General features: G+C 49.1%; 1 protein-coding gene across 4 annotated transcripts in view; it reads right to left on the bottom strand.

Annotated features, from left to right (window-relative positions):
- The window catches only part of ush1c (Usher syndrome 1C), a 352,756-nt gene that overhangs the window by 279,122 nt on the left and 45,880 nt on the right, over nt 1-27,754 (bottom strand). For all 4 annotated transcript variants that reach the window (XM_038807797.1, XM_038807794.1, XM_038807795.1 and 1 more), the window contains exons 3-4: nt 23,652-23,795; nt 12,185-12,323 (exon numbers count right to left, since the gene is read on the bottom strand). In XM_038807797.1, the coding sequence (XP_038663725.1) occupies nt 12,185-12,323; nt 23,652-23,795 (283 nt within the window). The remainder of the gene's footprint in view (nt 1-12,184; nt 12,324-23,651; nt 23,796-27,754) is intronic.

Below are 27,754 nucleotides of genomic sequence, written 5' to 3'. Positions count from 1 at the left end.
CCTGGTTAGAATAGTTACTTGGAATGTGAGGGGTTTGTTGGAGGGAGGTTTTTCAGGGTCATCTCTGGGGTAGAGCTCGTGAACTTGGAACCAGGGCCCCTAGAAGCCTTTTTTTCAGGTGGGTCGGACTGGCTCGGGCGGCAAGAGGGAAAAGCTGCCTGGAAGTTCAAATCCATTTGTCAAGGAGGCTTGAGTGTCAGGAATTAAGTGTCAGGATGAATGTTTGTGGATGATGGAAGGTTGGTTAAGCTGTCTTCACACTTATCAGCTGTGCATTGTCTACCATAAGATTCAGCTAATTACTGATTGCAGTCAAATTCTTAACCAAGGCAGCAGGCGATCGAGGGGTCATCCAATCCAACTGCCTGTCCCTCTTCCATGGGCTTATTCACAGCCAGGTGGCCCTGGAGAGGGAGCATGTGATGTCCACGGGCACCTTCAAGACCTTCCGTGCCTGTTGTGCACCGTAGGGACTGGGGTGTCTTATCGACCCCGTTAGCCACATTTTGATTTAATGCCTCAAGATTCATTTGTGATTCATTTTTTTGTTTAAGGTTGTTTCCATTTGAGACTTGTCTCTTTAATTTATCCCTCAGTTAATTTATCCCTCAGTTAATTTGATTTTATTTACTTCATTAATTGTGTTGGACAAAAAAGTTGGAAGCATTGACCTCCAGCATTGAACTCCAAAGCTCATACAAGTGTCTGAGGAGCGATGCTGTCATCGCTTCCTGATGCTTGTGACTCTGTCATTGCAGTTCTGGGACAACCAGACCCAAGGGCACATCATTGGCCATGGGCGCAGCAGAGTCCTGGGGTCCGGCATTCCTCCACGTGCCAGTTCCCTCCGATGTCTCTGCCTCCACTTGCTGTGGATCTTCGATTTTTGAACTGCTCACCAGTCAGTGACCCAGAAGCTTGCCTACTAGGTACTCCCACCAAAGTATTAGTTTCTGCGCTGGTGGAGGATGCGGGTGAAAGCTAGAATCCCTCCTCAGTGGTGATGTGTGAACAGTCTCCCTCGCAGATGCTTGTGTTTATCTTCTCTAAGGGGTGTGAGGATGATCCTGGCTGCTCGACTGATTGCCCAGCAAGGGAAGGGAGATGGCATTAGTGCATCACAGGGATACTGTAAGGACAATGTTTACTTGCGTGAGGCTTGAAGAATGACTGACTCAATCTTGAGGTTTCTCTCTTTTACCTGCTGTCCCCGCTTCAGCCACGCACAAGTGTGGTCTTGCTCGCTGTAGCCAACCCAAGGGCTCTCTCCTTGAAAGGAGTGTGGCATTTGAGTTTGCGCATGACTCTGGCTGGCAGTATCCGCTCATGCCTATTGGCTCAAGTTTTTCCTGCATTGAGACAGATGAGAGTGTAGGCAGGAGTCCTGAGATGATGTGATGCATGCATGGAACTTGAGTGGGAGCAGGGAAATGAGGAGCAGAGTAGCTAACGGGGGGGGGGGAAACCATGGGGATTGCAGGTGTGGGAGCATGAGAACAGCTTGATGGGTCTTGGCAACCTGAGAGGTGGCTGGGGTTGCATGTGTGTCTGAGGGGGGTGTGATCTTGCAAAACTATAGGTAGAAGACATCCCATCTCAGCTGAACACCATCCAAAAGTCTGGTCAGGGCTTCCTCTGAATCGTGGTCCAGGGTTTCTGGCAACCACCCCTCTGCTGGATCTGGAATGGGTGAGGGGGAAGTGTTTATATGGAATTCCCCACTGATTACAGAGATTAAGTTGTCCCAGGGCAAGTGAATCAGTGGGAGGACGTCACAAGTATGGCGTGCTTCATGTGGTAAAATCTTTTTGAAGAGGCTCAATATCCCATGAGATTTCCAGCTGCTGGCATCAGGATTAGGACTGGTTTTCTCACCAAAACCGAGTTTGCTAATTTCTGGTAAGGTTCTGCCCTATGTTTATAATTCAACATCAAGCCAATAGAATTCCTACGATGCAGAAGGAGGCCATTCAGCCCATCGAGTCTGCACCGACCCTCTGAAAGAGCACCCTACCTAGGCCCACTCCCCCGACCTATCTCTGTAATCCCACCTAACTTGCACATCCTTGGACACAACGGGCCAATTGATCATGGCCAATCCACCTAACCAGCACATCTTTGGACTACGGGAGGAAACCGGAGCACCCGGAGGAAATCCATGCAAACGCGGAGAGAACATGCAAACTCCACACAGACAATTGCCCTAAGTCAGAATTGAACCCAGGTCCCTGGTGCTGTGAGGCAGCAGTGCTAACCACTGTGCCACCATGGCATACAACCTAATTTAATAAGAGGACAGAGAAACTGGTGGCATTTAAAACTAAAAACTATAAAATAGTTTTCAAAAGTTTTGCTTTAGAACCATAGAACTCAGAGTGCAGAAGGCTATTCAACCCATCAAGTTTGCACTGACCTTCTGAAAGAGCACCCGACCTAGGCCCATTTCCCCACCCTAACCCCGTAACCCTATAACCCCACCAAACATGCACATTTTTGGACACTAGGGGGCAATTTAGCATGGCCAATCCACCTAACCTGTACATCTTTGGAGTGTGGGAGAAAACAGGAGCACCCGGAACAAACCCATGCAGACATGGAGAGAACTTGCAAACTCCACACAGTCACCCAAGGTCTGTGTTGAACCGGGTCTCTGGTGCTGTGAGGCAGCAGTGTTAACCACTATCACCCTGCCGCCGCCCCCTCACTTTAGTGAAGTGATTCATTCATTGGTGAAGAATTCAAAATGATTACTCTGCAACTCCTTGTGGATCTATTGGGAAAAGTAGACATTTGGACAATTTTGAGTGAACATATCTCCAATTGTTTATTCAAAAGTCAACTTTTGACTTTTAATACTCCCGACTCATTCCCCCACTGAGGCAGAGAATACCATTAGAAGTACAATACCTAATATGAAATCCAATTTTATAAAAGCACATTAATTGAGCGCGATTGTCTGCTCCAACGGCAGAGTGTCAGCTCCGACACGGGAGTGTTTCACCCCGCGGTTGGCGCCTGTTGGGGAACCCCCTTCTGCGCCGTATAAGGTGGCGAGCAGGGGCGCGGTGTCAGAGCAGCGTTGGAGACGCGGCACCGTGCAATCAATGCGGAGCCGTGAGCACATAAGGCGATGCAAGTGCACAGGCCGCCGATGGAGTAACCTGGTGCCACGCCGAATAGCGCCCCGGTTCACTGACCATGACCTGGAGATGCTCCTGGATGCCCTCTGAGAGGAGGGGGCGTCTGTACCCTGGACCCGGCCAGAGGGTCCCCCCAACATGGCCCGTTGTTTGTGGAGGGAGGTGGGCGTGGCCGTCAGTGCCATCGCATTGACACCCAGGACTGGCGAGCAGTGTCGCAAAGAGCTCAACGACTACTGAGGGCAGCCAGGGTGAGTACCCAGCAATGTGCCCATGGCACCAACCCCGATACCACACCCCACATATGTGACACCCACCCCCTCTCCAGGGGGATGGTATAACCGTAGCTGTGACCCACATCATTTCTGCAGCCACCCGTGCAAGCCGGTTGGCTATGTGCCCTGTGCAACATAGATCCAACTGCATGCATCGGACTCCCTAACACTGCTGTTATTCTCTCCCCCCGCCCCCAGGTGAAGAGCGCCCAAAACCATAGAGAGTGTGCCCGAACCAGAGGGGGTGAACCTCATTTGCAGCCCCTCACCGTTCACGAGTCGAGGGCACTGGACATAGCTGGTGCACCCGAGGACCGGGAGATTGGCAATGCCGAGATCGGAGTGATGTGAACATCAGTACAGTACAATGGTCCATAGGTGGAGCCCACAGGGGCAACAGCATGATGCAATGTAATACAGTGGTGAATGGTTAGTACAATAAGTTCACCACAACAAGCACACTGGGGACAGACAGGCACGACACGACGATACAGGACACTAGCACACAGGACACAGACAGATATGAAAGAACACAACACGACAGACACCTCCACGGAGGGGACGGTCATCCAGGACATGGCACCCTCGGGTGGGGGGGGGGGGGGGGGGGGGGCGACGACCGCAGGTCCGATGAAGACACTGAGTTGTGTCACATCTGTCCCCTGCACCCTCCGCCACTGCAAATACTCTCTCCTCGCTTGGCCATTTTAGTTGCGAGACTTCTGGGACACTAACCGGTGCGCACTTACTGCAGCTCTGGTATAGCAGGTGGAGGTAGGAGCAGCTGAGGGACCAGACGGTCGGAGGGCAGCCCAGCCCTGGTAAACACCTGCTGCCCAGACGGGTCCTGGGTTCCTGGAGTTCCATGCCCAGCCATAGACCCAATGCAGTGAGGGTCCCAGGGGCGTGATAGTGTGCCGGCTGGTTTCCCAGATGCAAGTGCAGGAGTGCATCCGTGTCCAGGAGCAGGAAATGGTGCCGGTGGAGTGCCACACAGGCCAACACCGGACGGGTGGCGTCCGTGGTGGTGACGGTGTTGGGTATTGGACTGAGTTGGCAAGGCCTGGGGCTATCTGTGCACAAGGCCTCCGCAGCCCGGGATAGGGCTGCCCTCTCACAGGCAGCCATGAGCCAGAGCCAGCTGAACATCGCAGAGGCGCTCACCAACCTGGCCTGGTCTCAGCAGACCATCACTGAGAGCATCAGTGCCATTGCCCGGGTGATGGCCGGCATTGTACAGAGCCAGACAGCGATGGCGAACTCTGAGCTCCATGGCTGCTAATGTCCAGACCCTGTTCAATACCAGCGCAGGCCTGCAGGACTGGCAGCGCAAGGTGATGGTGGTGCCCCGGGTGCTGGATCCGCTCGGACCCCCATCCCATGGAGAGCCCCGGGGGCCACCGGGCACTCGGAGGGAGGAGGAGGTGATGGGGCCATTCCAGCTCCCCCTGCAGGGGGGTTACTGGAAACCCGTGCCAATGTGGACTCTTTCCCCCCCTGCCCCCCCCCCCCCAGTGCATCTGGTGGGCAGAACAGGGTGGCACCACGCCATCCCAATTGCCTGTGGTGCAGCCTGGCTCATACAGGGCGGGCTGCCTCAGGAAATGGCCGCCAACGGGGACCGTACTCGCAGGGCAGGAATTACAGTGGTCCGTCTCCAGTTCTGCTGTACCGTCAGGGGGAATACCGAGACATAGTCATAGGGTCTGTAAGGCCAGAAAGGTAGACACTGATGAGTAAGTTGGCACAGGTGCAGAGCACAGAATAGTTAAATGGGCTAAGGTATATGTACAGGACATCTGTTATTAAACACATTCCACACCTAATGTGAGCTGCCTCTGTACTCTGTCCGATGCGTGCGGGGTTGGGGCGGGGACTGTGTGCTAGGGTGTGTAAGGAGTGCTGCGATAGAAGTTGAGCTCCGGTGCATTTGATGTGTGGCCCCGCGTCCTCCCCCTCCCCCCAACGGTTCTCCCACGCCAACCTGCCCCCTGCCATACAACAGGGCCATGGGATGCAGTGTCTGGAACGTGTGCAGGGTCCACCCAGGTGGAGGATCTTGATGTGGCTGTGGTGGTATGGATATGAGCACTGCCATTGGTGCAGAGCACTGGCTTCCCATTGGCTCTGGCTGGTCATGTGTCTCTCATCCAATTGGTTGGGACTAGTCATGTGACTGCTCTCCAATTGGTCGAGAGGCAAGTAGGCCACGCCTCCGAGGTGGGGTATAAGTACCCATAGTTCCCGGCGGTCGGCCTAACTCTGTAGTCGACCACCGGGCTAACAACTAGCTGATTAAAGCCACAGCTCGGATCCTAATTGTGTCTTGAGTCGAATTGATGGTACATCAGTAGCCATGAGTCAGACATTGTCGAACGATGTATGGCTCGGAGCCCATCACAGGACGGGCTGTCATCATCTCCCATGCCTTGTCCCAGACCCACTTACACCATCAACCGTGTGCCCCATCCCGTTGTGCCGCAGGTGAATGTGTCATGGGAGGGGTGATGTGCATGCGGGTGATGTGGTGTTGGGGGAGGTGAGGGTGATGTGGTGGTGGGGGAGGTGAGGATGATTGGGGGAGGTGCCGAACTCTGCTGTCTGTGCCCATGCCCATCACTACTGACCCCCACCGTCGTCAGTGAAACGTGTAGCTACCAGCCATACCTGTGCCGGCTGGCCCAGCCGGCTGCGCTAGGCAGCCTCCTGTTGCCATCCATCCCCCATGTCCCGTGCATCTGCTTCCCCTCACCATCCCCCTTATCTGGAGAAGAGTTCCCCTCCATCCTGACCGTCCTCCTCCTCCTCCGGTACATAGCCCCTCTACTGGGCTATGTTGTGCAGGACGCAGCAGACAACGATGATGTGGCCGACCCTCTGCAATGGGCACTGGAGGGCCCCCCAGAGCGATCCAGGCACCTAGAGCGCATCTTCAGCAGCCCAAAGCACCTCTCGACCACGCTCCTGGTCGCTGCATGGGTATCATTGGAGCGGCGCTCCGCGTCGGTCTGTGGCCTCCGTATAGGCGTCATCGGACCCGACCGCAACTGATAACAACCCCTGTCGCCCAGCAACCAGCCCCACAGGCTGGGTGGTTGGGGGGGGGGGGGGGGGGGGTTGTGACCTTCAAACATGGTGGGGATGAACGATTCTGACAGTATAAAGGAGTCATGCACACTGCCAGGGTACCTGGTGCAGATGTGCAGGATCGTCATCCTGTGGTCACAGACCACCTGCATGTTCAGGCACATGGCCCTTACAGCCCACATCGGAGGAATGTGCACCCCATCGATCGCCCCCTGCACAATGGGTATCCGGGCAACAGCAGTGAAATCCACTACCCGGGTATCCTGGTGGGCATGGTCCACAGGGAACTGTATGTTCTGGTCCACGATGTCGTACAGGGCATAGGTGACGGCCCGGATGCACCTGTGTACCGATGGCTGGGAGATGCTGGACAGGTCCCCACTTGACAACTGGAACGACCCCATCGCAAAGAAGTTGAGGGCGACAGTCACCTTGACGGCCACGGGGAGGGCATGTCCACCCCTGGTCCCATGTGGTGCCAGGTGTGCCATCAGGTGGCAGATGTGGGCGACGGTGTCCCGGCTCATCCGGAGTCTCCTCCCTGAATGCTCTGTCCGGGAGGTCCTCGAAGCACATGCGGGGCCGGTACACATGTTGTCGCATCGGACGCCTCCGTGGCTGTCGCACACCCTCCTCCCCTTGTTATCATCGCGCTGTGGCTCCCACAAGGCATGGTGGTGCTCCTGCACCTCTCGGGCGTGTGGGTCCACGGCCTGGGAGGCTTGTACGTGCCCCACTGCAGCCCGCTACTTGACAACAGGCTCCCCCACCTCCCTGTCACACCCGTGCTCTAGCTCCCATTGGGCCTCTTGCAGAGCAGCAGCCCCCGCCACGGCGGCCAACAATGCTGGGAGATGGCTAAACATTGCACTATCTGTAGGGGGTGGGAGTAGACAGGGTTTCAGCATTGGTATACCCTCCACCACAAGCAGGTGCCATGAGCTACATGGCCAGCCCGGTTTCCAGCACGCGCCCCACCCCTGCCCCCTCGGTGCCCTGAGACCTGTTGGCCGTCCCCCCTGCCAGGGCCACCATCTGGACGGCCAGGCCGCCTGCGCCGCGACAGTGAACGGGTTGGGTGGACAGCTGCATGTCCGCCGTCATGGGGTCTGGCCATTGGATCCGCCCTGCCATGGCGGGCCGTGGCCGCCCGTAGCCTTTGTCGCCGCCACCGCTCCTTCCCCACCCCCACCCCCAGATGTGTGGGACCGCCCATTATGTAAGTGAAAACTGAATTCTGAATCTTGTGCTTTTGTCTAATATTAATCCTTGAGAACCACATGCCACTTTATAGATAATGGAACAGTGGCTTAAAGCTGCTGTGCGTAATATTTTGCAAATCTCTTCCAGCATAAATAAAATGAGCTTGAACGGCAATGTGAACATTTTTTAAACTTGTTTTGCACACAGAATTAGTTGGAAAACCTGCTGGTGAAAAGAGTGAAATTTCAGACAGTGTCTGCTATACCATGAGACAGCAGTTTGGAACAATGAACTTCCTATGTATTATACTTATTTTAGTGACTGGTTAAAAGTCCATCAGAATGTCTTTCCCAGCCACGCTGTAGTAATCAAATAACAAAAACCGTAATTGGAGCTACGATCAATTACTTTTGATAAAGGGAAATTTTGCTCACTACCAACTTGCAAATGTTGATCTGATTTCAAAATTATATATTATGTTCGACGCTTGCCCCTTGACAAGCGATCATCCAAGTATTCCCAGAAGGTCAGCAATGGAATTTGCATTGTAATTGTTTTTATTGGTAAGCCGCCCCTATACAAATCAACTGTCGACACTGCAAAACCAGGTTGCATTTAAAGAAATAAGTAAAACATATTGGTCAATCTGCAAAGAGTAAAAAGCCTTGGTTTTCCTTGATCCGACCTGCCAAGGACTTCTCATGCCCCCTCCTAGCTCTCCTAAGCCCTTATTTTTTAGCTCATTCCTTGTTACCTTGTAACCCTCAAGCGACCCAACTGAACCTTGTTTTCTCATCCTTACATACGCTTCCTTTTTCCTCTTGACTAGTCATTCAACCTCTTTTGTGAACCATGGTTCCCTCACACAGCCATTTCCTCCCTGCCTGACGGACATGCCTATCAAGGACACGCAGTATTTGTTCCTTGAACAAGCTCCATTTTTCATTTTTGCCTTTCCCTGACAGTTTCTGTTCCCATCTTATGCTCCCTAAAATCGCATCATAATTACTCCTCCCCCAATTATAAACCTTGCCCTGCTGTATGGCCCTATCCCTCTACATTGCAATAGTGAAAGACACCGAATTGTGGTCACTATCTCCAAAGTGCTCTCCCACAACAAATCTAACACTTGGCCCGGTTCATTACCTAGTACCAAATCCAATGTGGCTCCCACGCTTGTCGGCCTATCCACATATTGTGTCAGGAAACCCTCCTGCACACACTGTACAAAAACTGCCCCATCCAAACTGTTCGACCTATAGAGGTTCCAATCAATATTTGAAAAGTTAAAGTCACCCATGACAACTACCCTGAGACCTCCACACCTATCCATAATCTGTTTTTCAATTTCTTCCTCCACATCTCTATTACTATTTTGGGGCCTATAGAAAACTCCTAACAATGTGACCGCTCCTTTCCTATTTCTAACTTCAGCCCATATTACCTCAGTAGGCAGATCCCCTTCGAACTGCATTCCTGCAGCCGTTAAACTATCCTTGATTAACAATGCTGCTCCTCCATCTCTTTTATCACCTTCCCTACTCTTACTGAAACATCTACACCCCGGAACCTCCAACAACTATTCCTGTCCCTGTTCTAACCATGTCTCCATAATGGCCACAACATCATAGTCCCAAGTACCAATCCACACTCCTTATTACGATGCTCCTTGCATCAAAGTAGACACACTTCAACCCACCTTTCTGTCTCCCCGTACACTCCTGCAACCTTGATACCCTCCTCAGTACCTCACTACTCTCAACACTGGCTTCTGGACTACAGCTCGTTTTCCCATCCCCCTGACAAATTAGTTTAAACCCCCCCCCCCCCCCCGACGAGCCGTAGCAAATTTCCCTCACAGGATATTGGTGCCTCTCTGATTCAGGTGCAAACCGTCCTGTCTGCACAGGTTCCACCTTCCCCAGAATGTGCTCCAATTATCCACGTAACTGAAAACCTCCCTCCTACACCATCCCTGCTTACAGCCGGCATTGTTAAAAGCCGGTTGCTGCAGCTGTTGTGCATGAATTCATGCGATCGGGAGTCTCCCGACACCCGCCCGCAACCCACCTGTGGTTCGCAACCCCCACTTTGAAAATGCCTGGGATAGAGGGCCAGCAATAGGTGGAGATTGACAGATGTTGTGGACAAAAGACAAAAAGAATGTAAGTGATAGTGGTATTGACGAAGAAGAGTGCTGACAGTGGCACATAAAGAGATCAGAATGTGTTCATTGTCATGATATGCACTCATGCACATAATGAGATACAGACAGGCAGTGACAGACACCAGTACAGCCAATCAACACACATGAAATGAAAATCGCTTATTGTCACGAGTAGGCTTCAATGAAGTTACTGTGAAAAGCCCCTAGTCGCCACATTCTGGCGCCTGTCCGGGGAGGCTGGTACGGGAATCGAACCGTGCTGCTGGCCTGCTTGGTCTGCTTTAAAAGCCAGCGATTTAGCCGAGTGAGCTAAACCAGCCCCTATAGAACCCCCTATAGGATAGAACACAACCAATCATCAGGCAGAACACTAGAAGGTGGTCTCCCACTATAAAACACACGAGGCATCAACACTCTGCCTCTTTCCACTGGTGACAACTGTAGTGACAGTCAGGGTGTATACATTAGTTAGCATCTTCTACACGTGGCTCAGAGCTAGTCTGGTCTACTTAGTTATAGTAAGCATGCTTAGATTAGTGGAGTGTCAAACCCACAGCGAACTGTGCGCACTGCTTAACAAGTTCAATAAAGCATATTGAACTAACATCAAAGTGTGGAGTCTACTTTCAAGTACAACTGCATCCAGTTGCAGTCCGTGTTACCCCAGGGTGATTAACACGACATTCATGGCAGCACCAAGGTAAGCAGTGTGTCAAAGAATAACTTGGAACAGGAAACAGATGGCCCTAGTGAGGTGGGGTGGGGGAAAGGGAGACAGTGGAGAGGAAAAAACGGATTGATGGAAGAAATGAAAATAAATTGACATGAATAAAAATGGGGCGAAGGTGGAGGAGAGAGTTTACAGTCTGAAGTTGTTGAACTCAATGTTAAATCTAGAAGGCTGTAACATGCCCAATTGGAAGATGAGGTGCTTTCCTCAAGTTTGCATTGGGCTTCACTGGAACATTACAGTAGGCCAAGGGTAGACATGTGGACAGGAGAGCAGTACGGTGAGTTGAAAAGACAAGCAGCAGGGAAGTCTGGATCCTGCTTGAGGGTGGACCGAAGGTGTTCTGCAAAGCAGTCACACAGTCTGCATTTAGTCACTCCAATGTAGAGTAAACCGCATTGGGAGCACAAATGCAATAAGCCAGATTGAAGGAGGTGCACGTGAAGTGCTGCCACACCTGAAAAGACTGATTTGGCCTTTGGATGGTGAACAGGGAGGAGGTGTAAGAAGTGGCCGTGGAAAGAGGATGAAGGTGTTAGGGGTGATGGAGTAATGGACCAGGGTATCCTGCAGTCTCTACGGAATGCTGACAGGGAAAGATGTGTTTGGTGGTGGCATCATGCTGGAATTGACGGATGGAGGATTTGCAGTTCTCTCTATCTTTGACAGAGTTATCGAGACTCTAAATGTTAACTCCATTACCTCTTGTCAAACAATGTCGGCTTTGTTGTGAAACCTATCAAATTAAGGTAAAGTGCTTGCTATCACCCACAAATAAAACCTATCTTGCATCTGACAGATGTCAGGACATCATTTTGTTAAGTGGTAAACTTATTTCCTGTATGGAAGTGCATTTTTTGTGTTTTCACTATCACCACTGACGTTCACCTATCCTGAGACTTTCCACAGCTGAGAATCGTTATAGTGAAGCTGCTGTCTGTTCTGCCATTACAATGGAGTAGGTTGGGACAAGAGGAAGGAAAAGCCAGAGGGAGCAGTCTGCCAAGGACCAGGACTGTCCTCAGCCTCCCACTGTTCCGCAGACTGAATCAAGGGAGGAGGAACCAGCAGAGGGACAACCAGGGCAGTGGCAGCTGGTGATGACTAAAAAATAAGAGGGTGCCAAACCAGTTCTCAGATCAGTGGCAAGAGGTGACTCCGTTCTGGCATGGATGGCAGGGACTATTGTGAGTGAGGAAAGGAAGAGGTGGCACCCACTGAAGTGGCAAAGCACTAAGGAACTGAGGAGGAGAAACCAGAGCTCAAAAATAAGAAACAGTAAAGAGGTCAATGCATCCCAATCTCAAAGTAGGAAGTCAGGAGCAGTGAAGGATTCTGTGCATTCCAGCTCCAGAAAACTGGGAGCAAACAACATTCTTCAGAGAGAATGGATTGGAAAGATGTCTCTCAGAGGGGTCAGCCCTAATCTCACTCTTTGCATGAACCACCTGATGTTAACCAGGGTGGAACAATTCCAGTGGGCTGGACCAGGATGATTTTCTTTGCCCAGCACAAGTGAGACTACTTATGAACATTATGGACATGCAGGAGTTCAGCTCTCCTACATGACAGCCATCCTTACCTGAAGGCCTACGTTGTCTGCCTGCCCTCCTTTTACTAACTGAGAGATGAAGAGGCCGCAGTTAAACTCCAAGCCACCTCGCACACTCAGGCCAAGTCCTTCTGGATGTGTTCTGTCCAAACGTACCTCTTTCAATTTCCTTCAGGGGTAAAAAAAAGACATTGAATTTCACAGGTGAAAAAAGACATTGAATTTATATGAAAGCCAATTCCTTTGCACATTGCCAAAGTATATCTTCTGTGCACAGCCTCAAGTTGCACAAGTACATGGGGCTACATTGCAGAAGAAGTGAACGATAGTTCAGCAATTTTCTTTCTCAGCTTCAATTTCAAACTTAATTTATCAGTGAATGTTTTTTGCCTATTTATTTAAAAGTATTTAAATCAACACCATATACAGCTTCTTGTTACTTGTTTAGATTTTCTCTCCTTTGTGTTACCATTTGGAATAAGAACAAGCAAAGCTCCATGAGCACAAGACCTCTTAATTGGCCTTCTGGAAAGGATTGCTGTAATGCTTGCAGTAACTGCTTAACTTGTTAGACATTCATTCCTTATTCTGATCTTTTTTTTTTTAAATAATTTTTATTGAAAGAGTTTTTCCATACAGACATTTACCCCTACTAATTTTTAAATTATTTACAACACAATCCCTCTAGGCAAATATCCCTCCCTCGCCCGCCCTCTCGCGCGCACCAGTCCTCTCCCCTGTACCGACCCTCTCAGGGCAAATTTGATCCTTTCTAGCTGAATATAGCTAGCCATATCGTTAATCCAAGTTTCAACGCTTGGAGGCCTCGCATCCTTCCATTGAATTAATATCCTTCGTCGAGCCACTAGGGACGCAAAGGCCAGTATTCCGGCCTCCCTAGCCTCCTGTACCCCCGGTTCTACCCCGACCCCAAAGATCGCAAGCCCCCATCCTGGTTTGACCCTGGACCCCACCACCTTCGACACCGTCCTTGCCACCCCCTTCCAGAACCCTTCCAGCACCGGACATGCCCAGAACATATGCACATGGTTCGCTGGGCTTCCCAGACATCTGACACACCTGTCCTCGCCCCCAAAGAACCGGCTCATCCTTGTCCCCGTCATGTGAGCTCTATGCAGCACCTTAAATTGAATGAGGCTCAGCCTCGCACACGAGGAGGAAGAATTGACCTTCTCCAGTGCATCCGCCCACGTCCCGTCTTCTATCTGCTCTCCCAGCTCCCCTTCCCACTTGGCTTTCAGCTCCTCCCCTGATGCTTCTTCCGCCTCCTGCATTATCTTGTAGATGTCTGATATCTTCCCCCCTCCGACCCAGACCCCCGAGAGCACCCTACTCACTCGCCCCCTTACTGGGGAGCAGGGGAAACCCCTCCACCTGCCGCCTAGCAAATGCCTTCACTTGTAAATATCTGAACATGTTTCCCGGGGGGAGCTCAAACTTCTCCTCCAGCCCTCCCAGGCTCGCAAACCTCCCCTCTATAAACAGGTCCTTCAGCTGCCGTATGCCCACCCTGTACCAGCTCTGAAATCCCCCGGGATGAATCTATGGTTCCCTCTTATTGGCGCCGCCAACAGACCTCCCATTTCCCCCCTGTGTCGCCTCCACTGCCCCCATATCTTGAGGGTGGCCGCCACCACCGGGCTCGTGGTGTACCTCGTGGGGGGGAGCGGCCATGGTGCCGTTACTAGGGCCCCCAGGCTTGTGTTGCCACAGGACGCCCTCTCCATTCGTTTCCAAGCTGCCCCCTCCCCTTCCATCATCCACTTGCGCACCATTGACACATTTGCCGCCCAGTAATACCCCGAGAGATTGGGTAGTGCCAGCCCTCCACTGTCCCTACTCCGCTCCAAAAAGACCCTCCTCACCCTTGGGGTGCCGTGCGCCCACACGTAGCTCATGATGCTACTCGTCACCTTTTTGAAGAAGGCCCTAGGGAGGAAGATGGGCAAGCACTGAAATAAAAACAAGAACCTTGGGAGGACCGTCATTTTGATTGACTGCACCCTCCCCGCCAGCGACAATGGTACCATGTCCCACCTCTTAAATTCCTCCTCCATCTGTTCCACCAGCCTGGAAAAGTTCAACTTGTGGAGGGTCCCCCAGTTCCTTGCCACCTGCACCCCTAAGTACCTAAAGCTCTTTCCTGCTCGCTTGAAGGAGAGTCTCCCAATATCCTCTCCCTGGTCCCCCGGGTGTATCACAAAAACCTCGCTTTTGCCCAAATTTAGTTTGTACCCCGAAAAGTCCCCAAACTCTGCTAATAGTTCCATTATCTCCGGCATTCCCCCTTCTGGGTCCGCCACGTACAGCAGTAGATCATCCGCATACAGCGATACTCTATGTTCCTCCCCTCCCCTAGTCAGTCCTCTCCACCCCCCTGAACCCCTCAGTGCCATCGCCAACGGTTTAATCGCCAGTGCGAAAAGTAGGGGGGATAGGGGACATCCCTGCCTGGTCCCTCGGTGGAGCCCGAAATACTCCGACCTCCTCCCGTTTGTCACTACACTCGCCGTCGGGGCCGAGTAGAGCAACTTCACCCACTTAATAAACCCTTCCCCAAACCCAAACCGTTCCAACGTCTCCCACAGGTACTCCCACTCCACCCTATCGAATGCCTTCTCCGCGTCCAGCGCTACCACTATCTCAGCCTCCCCCTCCACTGCCGGCATCATAATTACATTCAGCAATCTCCGCACGTTCGTGTTGAGCTGCCGCCCCTTCACGAACCCCGTCTGGTCCTCATGGATTACCCCTGGCGCACAATCCTCTATTCTAGCTGCCAGGATCTTTGCCAGCAACTTGGCATCCACGTTCAGAAGCGAGATAGGCCTGTAGGACCCGCACTGCACGGGGTCTTTATCCCGCTTCAATATCAGGGAGATCAGAGCCTGCAACATTGTCGGGGGCAGAACCCCCCCCCTCTCGCACCTCATTAAAGGCTCGTACCAGTACCGGTCCCACCAAGTCCACATTTTTCTTGTAGAATTCCACCGGGAACCCATCTGGCCCCGGCGCCTTCCCCGCTTGCATCTGACCTATTCCCTTGACTAGCTCCTCTAGCCCTATTGGTGCCCCCAGCCCTTCTACCAGCCCCTCCTGGACCCTTGGGAACCTCAATTTGTTTAGGAAGTCCTCCATTCCCCCTCTCCTCGTCGGCGGCTCAGACCGATACAACTCCTTGTAAAAATCCCTGAAGACCCCATTCACTTCTTGCCCCTTCTGCACTACCTTCCCGCCCCTCTCCTTCACTCCCCCAATCTCCCTAGCCGCATCTCGTTTGCGAAGCTGGTGTGCCAGCATCCTGCTCGCCTTTTCCCCATACTCATAGACCGCGCCCTGTGCCCTTCTCCACTGCGTCTCTTCCTTCCTGGTGGTCAGCAGGTCGAACTTGACCTGCAGGCTGCGCCGTTCTCCCAGCAGCCCCTCCTCTGGTGCCTCCGCATATCTCCTATCCACTTCCAATAGCTCCCCCACCAGCCTCTCCCTCTCCTGCCTCTCCTTTCTTTCTCTGTGTGCCCTTATGGAGATCAGCTCTCCCCTGATCACTGCCTTCAGGGCCTCCCAGACCATCCCCACCTGCACCTCACCCGTGTCATTCAAGTCCAGATAGCTCTCAATGCTCTTCCGGACCCTTTTACACACCTCGTCGTCCGCTAACAGCCCCACATCCAGCCGCCACAGCGGGCGCTGGTCCCGCGCCTCCCCCAATTCCACATCCACCCAATGTGGTGCATGATCCGAGATCGCAATGGCCGAGTACTCAGCTTCCCGTACCCTCGGGATCAGCCCCCTGCTCAACACGAAGAAATCGATTCTGGAGTACACTCTATGGACGTGGGAGAAAAAGGAATACTCCCTCGCCCTCGGCCTACCAAACCTCCATGGGTCTACTCCTCCCATCTGCTCCATGTACCCCCTCAGCACTTCTGCCGCTGCCGGCCTCCTATTGGTCCTTGAGCTCGATCTGTCTAGCCCGGGGTCCAGCACTGTGTTAAAGTCCCCCCCCATGATCAAGCCCCCTGCCTCCAGTCCCGGAATGAGGCCCAATAGGCGCCTCATAAAACCCGCGTCATCCCAGTTCGGGGCATATACGTTGACCATCACCACTTTCTCCCCCTGCAGCTTACCCTTCACCATCACATACCTACCCTCCTTATCCGCCACCACCTCCTCCGCCACGAACGACACCCTCTTTCCCACCAGAATCGCCACCCCCCGGTTCTTTGCGTCCAATCCAGAGTGGAACACCTGTCCCACCCACCCCCTTCTCAGGCGAACCTGGTTCACTACCTTCAAATGGGTCTCCTGTAACATTGCTACATCAGCCTTCAGTCCCTTCAGGTGTGAGAATACCCTTGATCTCTTGACCGGCCCATTCAGCCCCCTCACGTTCCAAGTGATCAGCCGGGTCGCGGGACGACCCGCCCCCCTTCCCCTGCCGATTAGCCATGTCCTGTTCCCTGCTCGCCCCGGGTCGACCCTCCCCTTCTGACCCGCTCCCCATAGCGATGGCCCCCTCCCCCCACCTCTCCAGTCCTCCACTTCCCGTTTCTGGTCTTTCCAGCAGCAACCCGGTGTCCCTCCCTAACCCCCCCCCCCCCCCCCCCCCCCCAGGCTAGGACCCCTCCTAGCCGCGATGTACCCTCCATCGTACTCCCTTATTCTGATCTTCTGAAAGTAAAATGTGCACATTTTGTGGGTGAGAAATAGCAACTACCACTTTTGCTCTTCATAGTAAGTTTTTGCTTAGAAAATTCATGTTAAAATTTGTACAAGATGCATGCCCCAAACCGGCCTACAGACCTTAGCAAACCTACTTAGTAATGACCCAAGAAACCGATCAAAGATGACAGAACTTTTTATACACAATGTTGCAACAGAGGAACAGCAATGCCAGGGGTTAGCAAGTTCACCACATTTATACATACACACATATACATGAAACAATGGTAGATTTTCATTTAAAAGTGGAACAATGTCATTGGCCTTGAATATTATGTTTATTCAACAATGCACTTCATGTTTATCTTTTACCTTTGTGTAAAGTCCAGAATATGCAGTAATATGGTGCCAACTGTGCCAGGTTTGCAATAACTGTCTACATTGAGCAGCACTGGAAATTGAGAAGTCTGCTGGGTACGATAACACTGTTGCAGTTCGAGGCTTTTATAACACTGAGGACAGTGTTCTAGCAACTCAAAGCTTGGTTGAAGCTTTTGGAATTTGACAGCATTTGGTTGAGCATTCTGAGATTCTGCAACAACAGTGTGGAGTCCTGCAAAGTGGGAAGCAAGAGTTGGCAGAATTGGCGAAGGTGGTGGTAGAAGGTAGGGGGAGCATACCTAGCTGGGGATTCCTGGTGCTAGCACGAGTGGCTAATGTGATGCACCAAAATCTGGCAAAACTGAGGGGGATTGCTGGATTTTGACAGCATTTAAGCGACTCTAGGCTTGGCAGCCCTAGAGGGGGAATCCTGTGGTGTGCCAGCACTGGCAAATAAATAAATGGAATAAAGGCCACGTTTTATGTTGAAAATGATTTTACTTATTGAGTGGGCCAAAATCACTGCATAGGCAAAAAGACTGAACAACAGCATTTCAAATGATGTGAGGGAAGATCATGTGATGAGCTAATCAACCCACTTTGTGTTTTAAGATGATGCTTTTCTCCAGGCCAGTCAGATGAAGACTAACAAAGACTGTCAGAGTGTGATGCATGAAAGGCCCCGAGTGGGCTCTCACTCTCTCTCTCTTACAGATTTATGTTCTGCCTGCTGTTTGACCAGCCACACATCACGGCTAATGTCTTAAAAAATCAACCCAGTGGCTGGTGATTGCAGAAGAAAAGATGGAGATGAAAAAGTTTTAAGTGGGCTTAATTTAATGTTTCTGTGCCTGGAAGGGTAAATCCTACAGTCAGATTCATGCTGGGCAAAGGTGTTTGTACGTGAGGAGTTCAGTTCCTGTTGTGCTTAAAGGGCTCCAGCGTTTAGAATAAAGGGAGGCAGTGGCGTTTGGTATTTAGCTAAGATGGCGGAGTGGTTAAGGCGCTGGACTTTAAATATAATGGGGTTTCCCCATGTGGGTTCCAACCCTGCTCTCCGCAACTGTGATTCGAAATGTTCAGGGCGGCTCGGTAGCACAGTGGTTAGCACTGTTGCTTCACAACACTAGGGATCAAGGTTCGATTCTTGGCTAGGTCACTGTCTGTGTGGAGTCTGCACGTTTTCTCCTTGTCTGCGTGGATTTCCTCCGGGTGCTCCGGTTTCCTCCCACAAGTCCCGAAAGACATTCTTGTTAGGTGACTTGGACATTCTGAATTGTGTCTCAATGTACCCGAACAGGTGCCAGAGTGTGGCGACGAGGAGATTTTCACAGTAACTCCATTGCAGTGTTAATGCAAGCCTACTTGTGACACTAATAAAGATTATTATTCTTATCGCTGGACTAGTAATCCAGAGATCCAGAACCATGTTCTGGGGACCCAGGTTCGAATCTTGCCATGGCAGATGGTGAAATTTGAATTCAATAAAAAAAACCTGGAATTAAAAGTCTAAAGATGACAACGAAACCATTGTCGATTGTCATAAAAATCCATCTGGTTCACTAATGTCCTTTAGGGAAGGAAATCTGTTGTTCTTGCCTGGTCTGGCCTACATGTGACTCTGGACCCACTGCAGTGTGGTTGACTCGTAAATGTCATCTGGGATGGGCAATAAGTGCTGGCCGAGCCAGCGGCACCCACATCCCATGAACAAATAAAAATAAATAAAAAGACAGAGCATGTGGGTGTTGCCTAGCAATTGGGGTGTAGTAAGGTAGAGAAGCTTTTAAGTTTTGATTTGGCTAATTTTATTGCAGTTGAAGATAGGTAGTGAAAGAGAAGGCAGTTCTCAGTTCTGCTAAATACAGTTGGTTGAGAAAGCTAGAGAGGGAACATCGCTCTCAGCTTTGCTAGAAGGAAAACTATACCAGGGAGTAATGGTTAAGAAAATAAGTGCAGAGATCTGAAGAGCAGCTAGTTCGGAAATTAAGAGAAGTATCCAAGTATTCTGTAGTTAAGTGACCAGAAATCAAGATATTCAGATGAATTCAAGGAACAGTAAAGAGCGTTCTGAAGTAAACAGATAATTGCAGTTAGCAGCCTTCCACCAGCCAAACTGCAACACAAGGGCAGCACTACATAGGAGTACAAGGCCTGGCAATGCTTAAAGAATAATGGAAAGAATGAGGATGATTACTTAATATTTTGGATGCAATATGGAATGGCTTGGTTGTCTAACTTCGGTTTGTAATGTTTCATTTCGTATTGTAGCTAAGTGGATACTGTAATGATTAGTAAGAGAGGCAATGTAATTGATGGGACTGGTGGTAAATGGGGCATTGGGGTCATGTTTACTTATTTCATGGTCCAATGAGTCTGGCCATGGGTGTGGCCATGTTGGGGGTGTGACTATGTTGGTTGCCTCCTCCCTTCCTCTTATTCCTCTTCTTCATTGTCCTTGTCCTCTTTAGGAACTTTGGAATCAGAAACGTGAAATAAATGTCAGTGGAGGTGTGGAGGGAAATTGAGTAGGCTGCCTTATAACTTCAGTGCTGGGACCGCCAGACAAATAATTTGTTTCAGAATTGCAATGTAATGGCCAGATGGCATCTTGAATACTGCATTTGTTTCTGACCCACAACAAAAAAAGGAGCAGGTTGAGTTCAAGGGGTAAATTGTAAGGGGTAAGTAGTAATTAAACTTAATTTTGAGGCTAATTCCAGGCTAAATTAGATCTAGTAATTAAAAGCTGCTCGTTTTGATAGGGTGTAGTTTAGTTGCATTTCTAATACAGGAGTCAGCTAAGTCATTCTCAGCTGAAGCTGGTTAACTGAACAACGGGCTTAATCCAATTTCAAAAGCATTGATTTTGGGTCCAGAAAAAGATGCACTGCTTGGCTAAACGAGAGTGCTTTTGGAGAACTGATGGAGGTACACAAAATTATGAGAGGCACCGTTAGGGTATATTGTAAGAATCTGTTCTCCATGAGAGATGTCTGAGACCAGAGGGCATAGATTTAAGGTGAGGAGTAAGTGGTTTAGAGGAGGCCTGAGGAAACATATTTTCAGCCAGGGGGTGGTGGGAATATGAACACACTGCCTGAGAGAGCAGTGGAGGCAGGTACTCTCGCAACATTTCAGAAGCATTTGGATGAATACTGAAATCGGCAAGGCATTACAGGCTATGGAGCAAGTGCTGGTAAATGTGATTAATATAGGTTGGTATTTGATGGTTGGCATTGACATGGTGGGCCGAATGGCCTGTTTCTGTGCTGTATGATTCTGACTCTGGAACTCCAGTATTGCAGGAGTTAAATCTATTGTCTAGAAAACTTAATTGAGCAACATGCCGTTTTAATGAATTTTTTTCACCGATGGTGCATTTTTATTTTCAAGCTTGAAAACCATGAGGCAAGCAAGTTCCCATCATATAATTAAAAAGTTTCAGAATTGCTGGTGTGGTTATGTACTCATTCAAGCCACTCGTGAAACAAGGAAATTAACTAGTTGACAATTCAACATTGTTTCCCTTCATAAAAGGCTTCTTATTGTGGCGAGTTCCACCGTATGATCCCAAGTGAACACATTACTGCATGAAGCATGGGTAACAATTGCAAGCATTGTGTGTACAAAAGCACTTAGAATCACAGAATTTAGAGTGCAGGAGGAAGCCATTCGGCCCTTAGAAAGAGCACCCTACTTAAGCCCACGTCCCCACCCGAACCCTGTAACCCAGTAACCTCACCTAACCTTTTGGACACTAAGGGGCAATTTAGCATGGCCAATCCACCTAACCTGCACATCTTTGGACTGTGGGTGGAAACCACAGCACCAAAAGGAAACCCATGCAGATACTGGGAGACAGTGCAAACTCCACACAATCACCCGAGGCAGGAATTTAACTCGTGGCCACGATTCTCCCCTACGCGGCGGGGCAGGGGGTCCCGGCGTACCGGAGTGGCGAGAACCACTCCGGCGTGGGCCTCCCCAAAGGTGCCAACTGACGCCAACGGCCTTTGGCACCCCGCCAAGCGATGCAAACGGCTGGCCGAAAGGCCTTCGCCGGTCGATGTGAGTCCACGCATGCGCCAGAGCGTCAGCGGCTGCGGTGGAGGGGGTCTCTTCCGCCTCCGCCATGGTGGAGGCCGTGGCGGCGGCGGACGAAAGAGTGCCCCCACGGCACAGGCCTGCCCGCCGATTGGTGGGCCCCGATCGCGGGCCAGGCCACTGTGGGGGCACCCCCCAGGGTCAGATTGCCCCGCGCCCTCCCCCAGGACCCCGGGGCCCGCTCGCGCCGCCTGCTCCCGCCGGCACCAGAGGTGGTGTAAACCACGTCGGTGGGAGAGGCCTGAAAGCGGCGGGACTTCGGGCCATCGCGGGCCGGAGAATCGCCGCGGGGTGCCCGCCGACCGGTGCAGCGTGATTCCCGCCCCTGCCGATTCCTGGGTGGCGGAGAATTCCGGCCATGGCGGGGGCAGGATTTACGCCGGCCCCGGGCGATTTCCCCAACCCTGCGGGGGGTCGGAGAATTCCGCCCCGTGTCTCTGGAGCTACAAGGCAACAGTGCTAACCACTGTGCCACCATGCCGCCCCCATTATTTTAACAGAAATCCCTTAATATTAGAAAGCTGCCCTGCTTTTTGCATGTGTGAGAAAGTTGTTTGAGTCAGTGGATTAATGTGCTTATCGAAGAGTTCTATCTGACTTTTTAACTTATTAATGTCGTTTGCTGTAAAGGAGACTCTGCAATCTCCTGCTCACAGACGGGTTCCACACTCACACAAGTGAGTATTGATTCGTGGAATTATTCCTTAGCATATTACTAAAAAATGTGTGTATTGATTTAATTAGTCTCTCTCATTTTCCAACAATTTCCCACTATTAACCTGTATGTTTTATTGCATTAAAGGAGCTGTATAAGTCGTTGTTGCTGTTCAAATTCATGCTGAAGAATGATTTCAGAGGGCCGTATGCAGAGCAGGCAGTTCATAACCTCTGTGAGGGACTGAGACCTCACACTGTATATTTTTACAAAGCGTATTTAGTTATGCTCCTTATTTAAAAAATTAAAATTGAACAAAGACCTGTAAAATGGCGGAACCCATGTCTGTCTGTGACCCACTAACAAAAGAAGCTACTTTAAGTTTTAGAAAAACTCGCACCTCTTTATCTCTGAGGAACCACTAACAACCCCTGTGAACTGTCGAGCCCAATTTCAAAGGGAGCTAGGCAAAGGCCAATTGCCTTCAAGAACCCAGGCTGACCCAAGGGATAGATATCTGCTAAGACAAAGCATCCGTTTCCGATGCTCCAGTCCTTTGCTGGCATTGGGATTAAGCTTCGCACTCTGCACCAGCAGGAGGATGCAAATTGGTCATTCGGGAGAGAATTGGTGCAGGGCCTGACAAATGTGCACCTGACACAATGGACCTCGCATTGGGCCAAGGGGGTAACTCCTTAATGGTGAAACTAACAGAAAGCACACGAATCATCTTTGATGTGGTCCAAGAGCTGTGAATCAAAGATTGATGTGAATAAACATTGGTTAGTTTCATAGCTGACCACTTTAAAGTCACTCAAGCATGAAGTGAATGGAACAATACAGACAGCTATGTGTGTGTTGGAGTTGTCAATCACAGCCTAGTAAAATCAGTATCAAAGAGAAATGAATGAATGACTTGCAGATCAAAGATCTGAGGGAGTTTAAACCCAGCTGACTGGAATCGGGAATTGATAGGTGCTGCTTCCTCAGGTACCCAGCAGGTATATTGCCCAGATGAGTTTTAATAATAATAATAATAATAATCCTTATTGTCACAAGTAGGCTTACATTAACACTGCAATGAAGATACTGTGAAAACCCTCTAGTCGGCACACTCTGTTCCATTGGCTGGGGGGGGGAGGGGCTTTGGCGGGGGCTGGTGGTCCGGGGGTGGTGAGGGGGGTTACAGGGGGGAACTATCTGGCAGGCCGGGACCGTGCGCGGACGGTGCCATGTTGTATGGCGCGACCGCTGCAGGTCGCCACTATGCGCATGCGCGGCCACGGACCCGGCAATTCTCCGTCCATTTCTGTCGGGAACGCCGGGATTTGTATGTGGCACGGCTGCTAGCCCCCCACCTTGCGGAGCATCGGTGCGGGGGTGCCGCCGACTTTTCCGTCATAAAGCTAGGCACATGCTCAGGATATAGGGCTGGATTCTCCCATCCTGCGGTTACGTCCTCTGGAAAGACAAAAGTAAGATATTAAACCAGCAGTACTGTTGTATTAGCACAGTAAAATAAGTGTGGTGGACTGCTTGTTCCCTAATTATGAAAACCAATGGGCTTTCTTTAAAGTGGATGTTTTAACATACATGAAACACATTCAAAGTTATATTACTATTTTTTAAATTCAGGCTGCCTTGGTTTCCTTCTTACAATCTTCACCTTACCGTGATCGTTTTGGTGTCAGGTTATCATATTCCACTTGGTGTTTTAGTGGGATAAGTGGTCGGATAGCATCAAGCATTGGCAGACGACTTGGCTCATTTATCACCAGTTTTAGGTCTCCAACCAAAACAGGGAGATCCATAGATCTGAGAGACAGAGAACAAAGTTGGCCAGAGCTAAAACAATACATTCTCTATTTCTGTTTCTCCCACTTTATCTCATCATAATTCCACTTATTGGACTCACTTTATCCATCTCCAGATTTTTCTGTCTCTTTGAACATTTATACTGATACTGCCAATTGATTCAACAATGATCATTTCACTATTTTGCACAAAGAGATACTGTCTCATTGATCCTCCCCCTTGCCCATCCCACCAGCCTTTGCAAAATAACATATTCATTGTGTGGAACATAAATGTAGATGCTTCCATAATTTTCACGATATGTTAAAACTGCTCTAAAGTTTTTTTAATAATCAATTATGTTTCAGATCATTAATATATTTTATTGACAGCAATTGTTCACATTATTATCTCTGGACAATTTAGTATTCCAGTACCACAAAAATAAAATTAAAGGTCAGAAAACAGAAGGGAGGTCTGGCAGACTGCTGGGGAATCAATATTGTCACGATACTTGATTTGTGTATTGAGAATACAAAACAACAACTTGAGGGGCCATAGAGTCTACTACTGCTCCTATTTCTTTTGTTAAGGTAAGTTCATGGTGGAACATGTCAGAAAGAACTGCGGAATCAGAATTCAGCATTGTAAAAAGGGAAGTGGGTGAATTTAAAATATAAAAAAAATAAAGGGTATGGGAATATGGTGAAGGACAGTCAACATTTAAGGGCAGAACAACATTTGGGGCCTCACGGTAGCATGGTGGTTAGCATCAATGCTTCACAGCTCCAGGGTCCCAGGTTCGATTCCCGGCTGGGTCACTGTCTGTGTGGAGTCTGCACGTCCTCCCCGTGTGTGCGTGGGTTTCCTCCGGGTGCTCCGGTTTCCTCCCACAGTCCAAAGATGTGCGGGTTAGGTGGATTGGCCATGCTAAATTGCCCATAGTGTAAGGTTAATGGGGGGATTGTTGGGTTACGGGTATACGGGTTACGTGGGTTTGAGTAGGGTGATCATTGTTCGGCACAACATCGAGGGCCGAAGGGCCTGTTCTGTGCTGTACTGTTCTATGTTCTATGTTAACAGATCAGTTAAAGTTTCAGGTGCAGGCTTTGCAAGAACTGGTGAAAGTGTACAGATAAACAAAGGAATGGAACAGGGGGAAGATAGAAGATCATTTAAAAAAAATTATATTAGCAGCTGTACGACAAAATAGATTGTACAACTGAGGAACCAAACCCCAACTCTGCATCCATGAATTTAAAAAACATGTACAGAAACATGACTGGATGCTTATATACATTGATTTGAATTGCCTAACACAAAGTTGGTTTAAAATGACTTGAGTTTCATTTTGTTTCTTCAATTAAATGTGTCCAATACTGACTCATAAAGTTTCAGAGGAAAATAAGTAACTAAGAACACAATGTACTGGTATACCAATGCAATGTATGATGCAGTATTCAAACACTGGTTCACCCCGCATCTTTCACCCTTAGGCTTACCATAACATGTATGTCAAGTGTCGACCAGGTCCTCCCCACAGTGGCATTGGAGGTCAAGACACCTCAGAAAACGCTCACATACCTTTTCGTGCCCACTTCAATTAGCATAAGCAAGCATACCTGCCTACTTGTATATAGAAGAACAGTAGAGAAGTAATGAACTGAACAGCGCAGAAACTTTCTCAAAACCTCATCAAATATTTTTAAACCTTCTTTAAAAATTAATTTACGGGATGTAGGCTTTGCTGGCAAGGCCAGGATTTATTGCCCATCCCTAGTTGCCCTTCAGAAGGTGGCGGTGAGCAGCTTTCTGAACCGCTGCCGCCCTTGAGGTGTAGGTATACCCACAGTGCTCTTAGTGATTTCCAGGATTTTGACCCACTGAGAGTGAAGGAACGGCAATATATTTCCAAGTTAGGGTGGTGAGTGACTTGGAGGGGTGGTGGGGTTCCCAGGTATCTGCTGCTCTTGTCCTTCTAAGTGGTGTGGTGGTGGGTTTGGAAGGTGCTGCCTAAGGAACCTTGGCGAGACATTGCAGACAATCAGGTCAAATGATTGCTCGGGAATCTTTAAATTTTCAATATTGCTTTCTTTACAAGTACACTAATCTTCAAAATTGAAATTTGAAAAGAACCACATCCTATTCTGCCCAATCTCCTTCAGAATCACAGAATAAAACAGTGCAGAAGAGGCCCTTGGGCCCATCGAGTCTGTACCGATGCACCCTTGCAGCCTCATTTTTGGGGGAGAGCTCTAAACAGTGTATAATGGGATCATTATAATTAATTCCAGTCAGTAAGTGGAAAAGTTCATGAAAGGGTGAAGCATTGAGTTCAGGGTTGAGTTTATGGTTAGCTAAAGGATTCAGTCAGTGATTAGTGGAAAGAGAGGCAGCTATTGGTCAGGGGTCAGTGTAACAAAGCTTTGAGTCCAGAAATCTAATCATCAACCAATCCTCTAATATCGGCTATACTCTTGCTGTATTTTGTTACAGCTCGGCTAACTTGATTTATGCAAATTTGCGCAAGTATTTTCAGTGGCTATTTCAAAGAACATCTAACACCTTGACTCAAAGTGTGCGCTGTGGAAAAATAATAAATAAATAAAAAGGCAGAGAAAATTGAAGTTATTATGTTATTGCTGTGAATTTCAATAACCTTGCACAGGCAGTAAATTATTAAGAACTGTTGTTTCACAGATGATGCAAACACTGCAAGGCTTTGCTTTATGAATGGCAAAAGCAATTAGGCAAACTTCAATGAAACTGAATCGGAAAAGACCACTGAGGAACAACACCAGTTCTCTTACAAAGATCACATGGAAACTTTGCCAACGTCTACATTTCAGTTTCTTTTGTGTTTCTTTTATTCAAGTAATGAATGGAAACAATATATCTTACAAAACATTTCTGTGGCAGTAGAAAACTAATAACCCATTTCAAAATAATTATTTTATGCAGAATAAAGTTCCCCAATTCTTTCTCCATTGCGTCATTCTGTAGTTTAAAAATTTAATGTCAAAGTATGTCGGCTTAGTTCCTTGATTTGGCAGGTAGGGCTTAAAATATTTTTAAGTGAATTTTCTAATATCACAATTCATGCTGCACTTTGCGATTATGGAAGTGCAACCACATGCTTGAATGTATATTTTATATGAAATAATTATTCACTGCACAGTCTTTATTGGTGTGCATTTTAATCAAGTTGGATTTTATACTGGTGCTAGTTTGTGATTGGTTTGAGCTTAAAGCTACGCAACAGGTCAGTGACCCAAATTATGTCACCAGCACCATAAATTGTATCAGCGAAAGTAGAGATTTGCACACACATAAAACTCTACTTCTAGACATCCAAATGGCATTAAAGTTTTAATCTTGGCAAAGAGGCAGTGAATTAAGGATCTGCCTGCTCGAATTAAACGAGTTTAAATTGAAGAGTAAATGTTTCCACGTAATCTAATTAACCCTTAAGAATTCAATGTTTAAACTGAATTCAAATTACCCTGGTGGGATTTGAAATATTCATTATTATTCCACGCCATGGGTTTATAACATAACCACTAGATGACTATACCCCAAATCAGCACATTAATACACTAGAAACTTTCAAACAGGTGCTGAATCATATCTTTACCAATATGTTCAAGTATTATGACTTTCAAAATATATTGTTTCCTCTTAGATATAGATATATGAATGTATGTTAATTATAAAATGTTAATTTCCAAGGTTTCATCACTTTGTAAAAAATACAAACAGGGCAGATTGATAATGATCGTGGTAATCAGCTCTTTTGAGTTAACATTGGGTTGTATTCTCCGTTGCAAATTTGGCACGCCTTTCACTGGCGGTGGGATTCTTTACTCCCGCTGCTTGTTAGTCGGAGTTCCCATTGAAGCCACTCCGCCGGGTAACCCGTGGGCGCAGGTGCAATGCCAGCAGTGCCAGAGAATCCCACCACCAGTGAACGCCTAGAATTC

The sequence above is a fragment of the Scyliorhinus canicula genome, chromosome 9, assembly GCF_902713615.1.
Source record: "Scyliorhinus canicula chromosome 9, sScyCan1.1, whole genome shotgun sequence".
NCBI lineage: Eukaryota > Metazoa > Chordata > Chondrichthyes > Carcharhiniformes > Scyliorhinidae > Scyliorhinus > Scyliorhinus canicula.
Note: the sequence above shows the minus strand (reverse complement) of the source record. Positions and strands in the feature narration are given on the sequence as shown.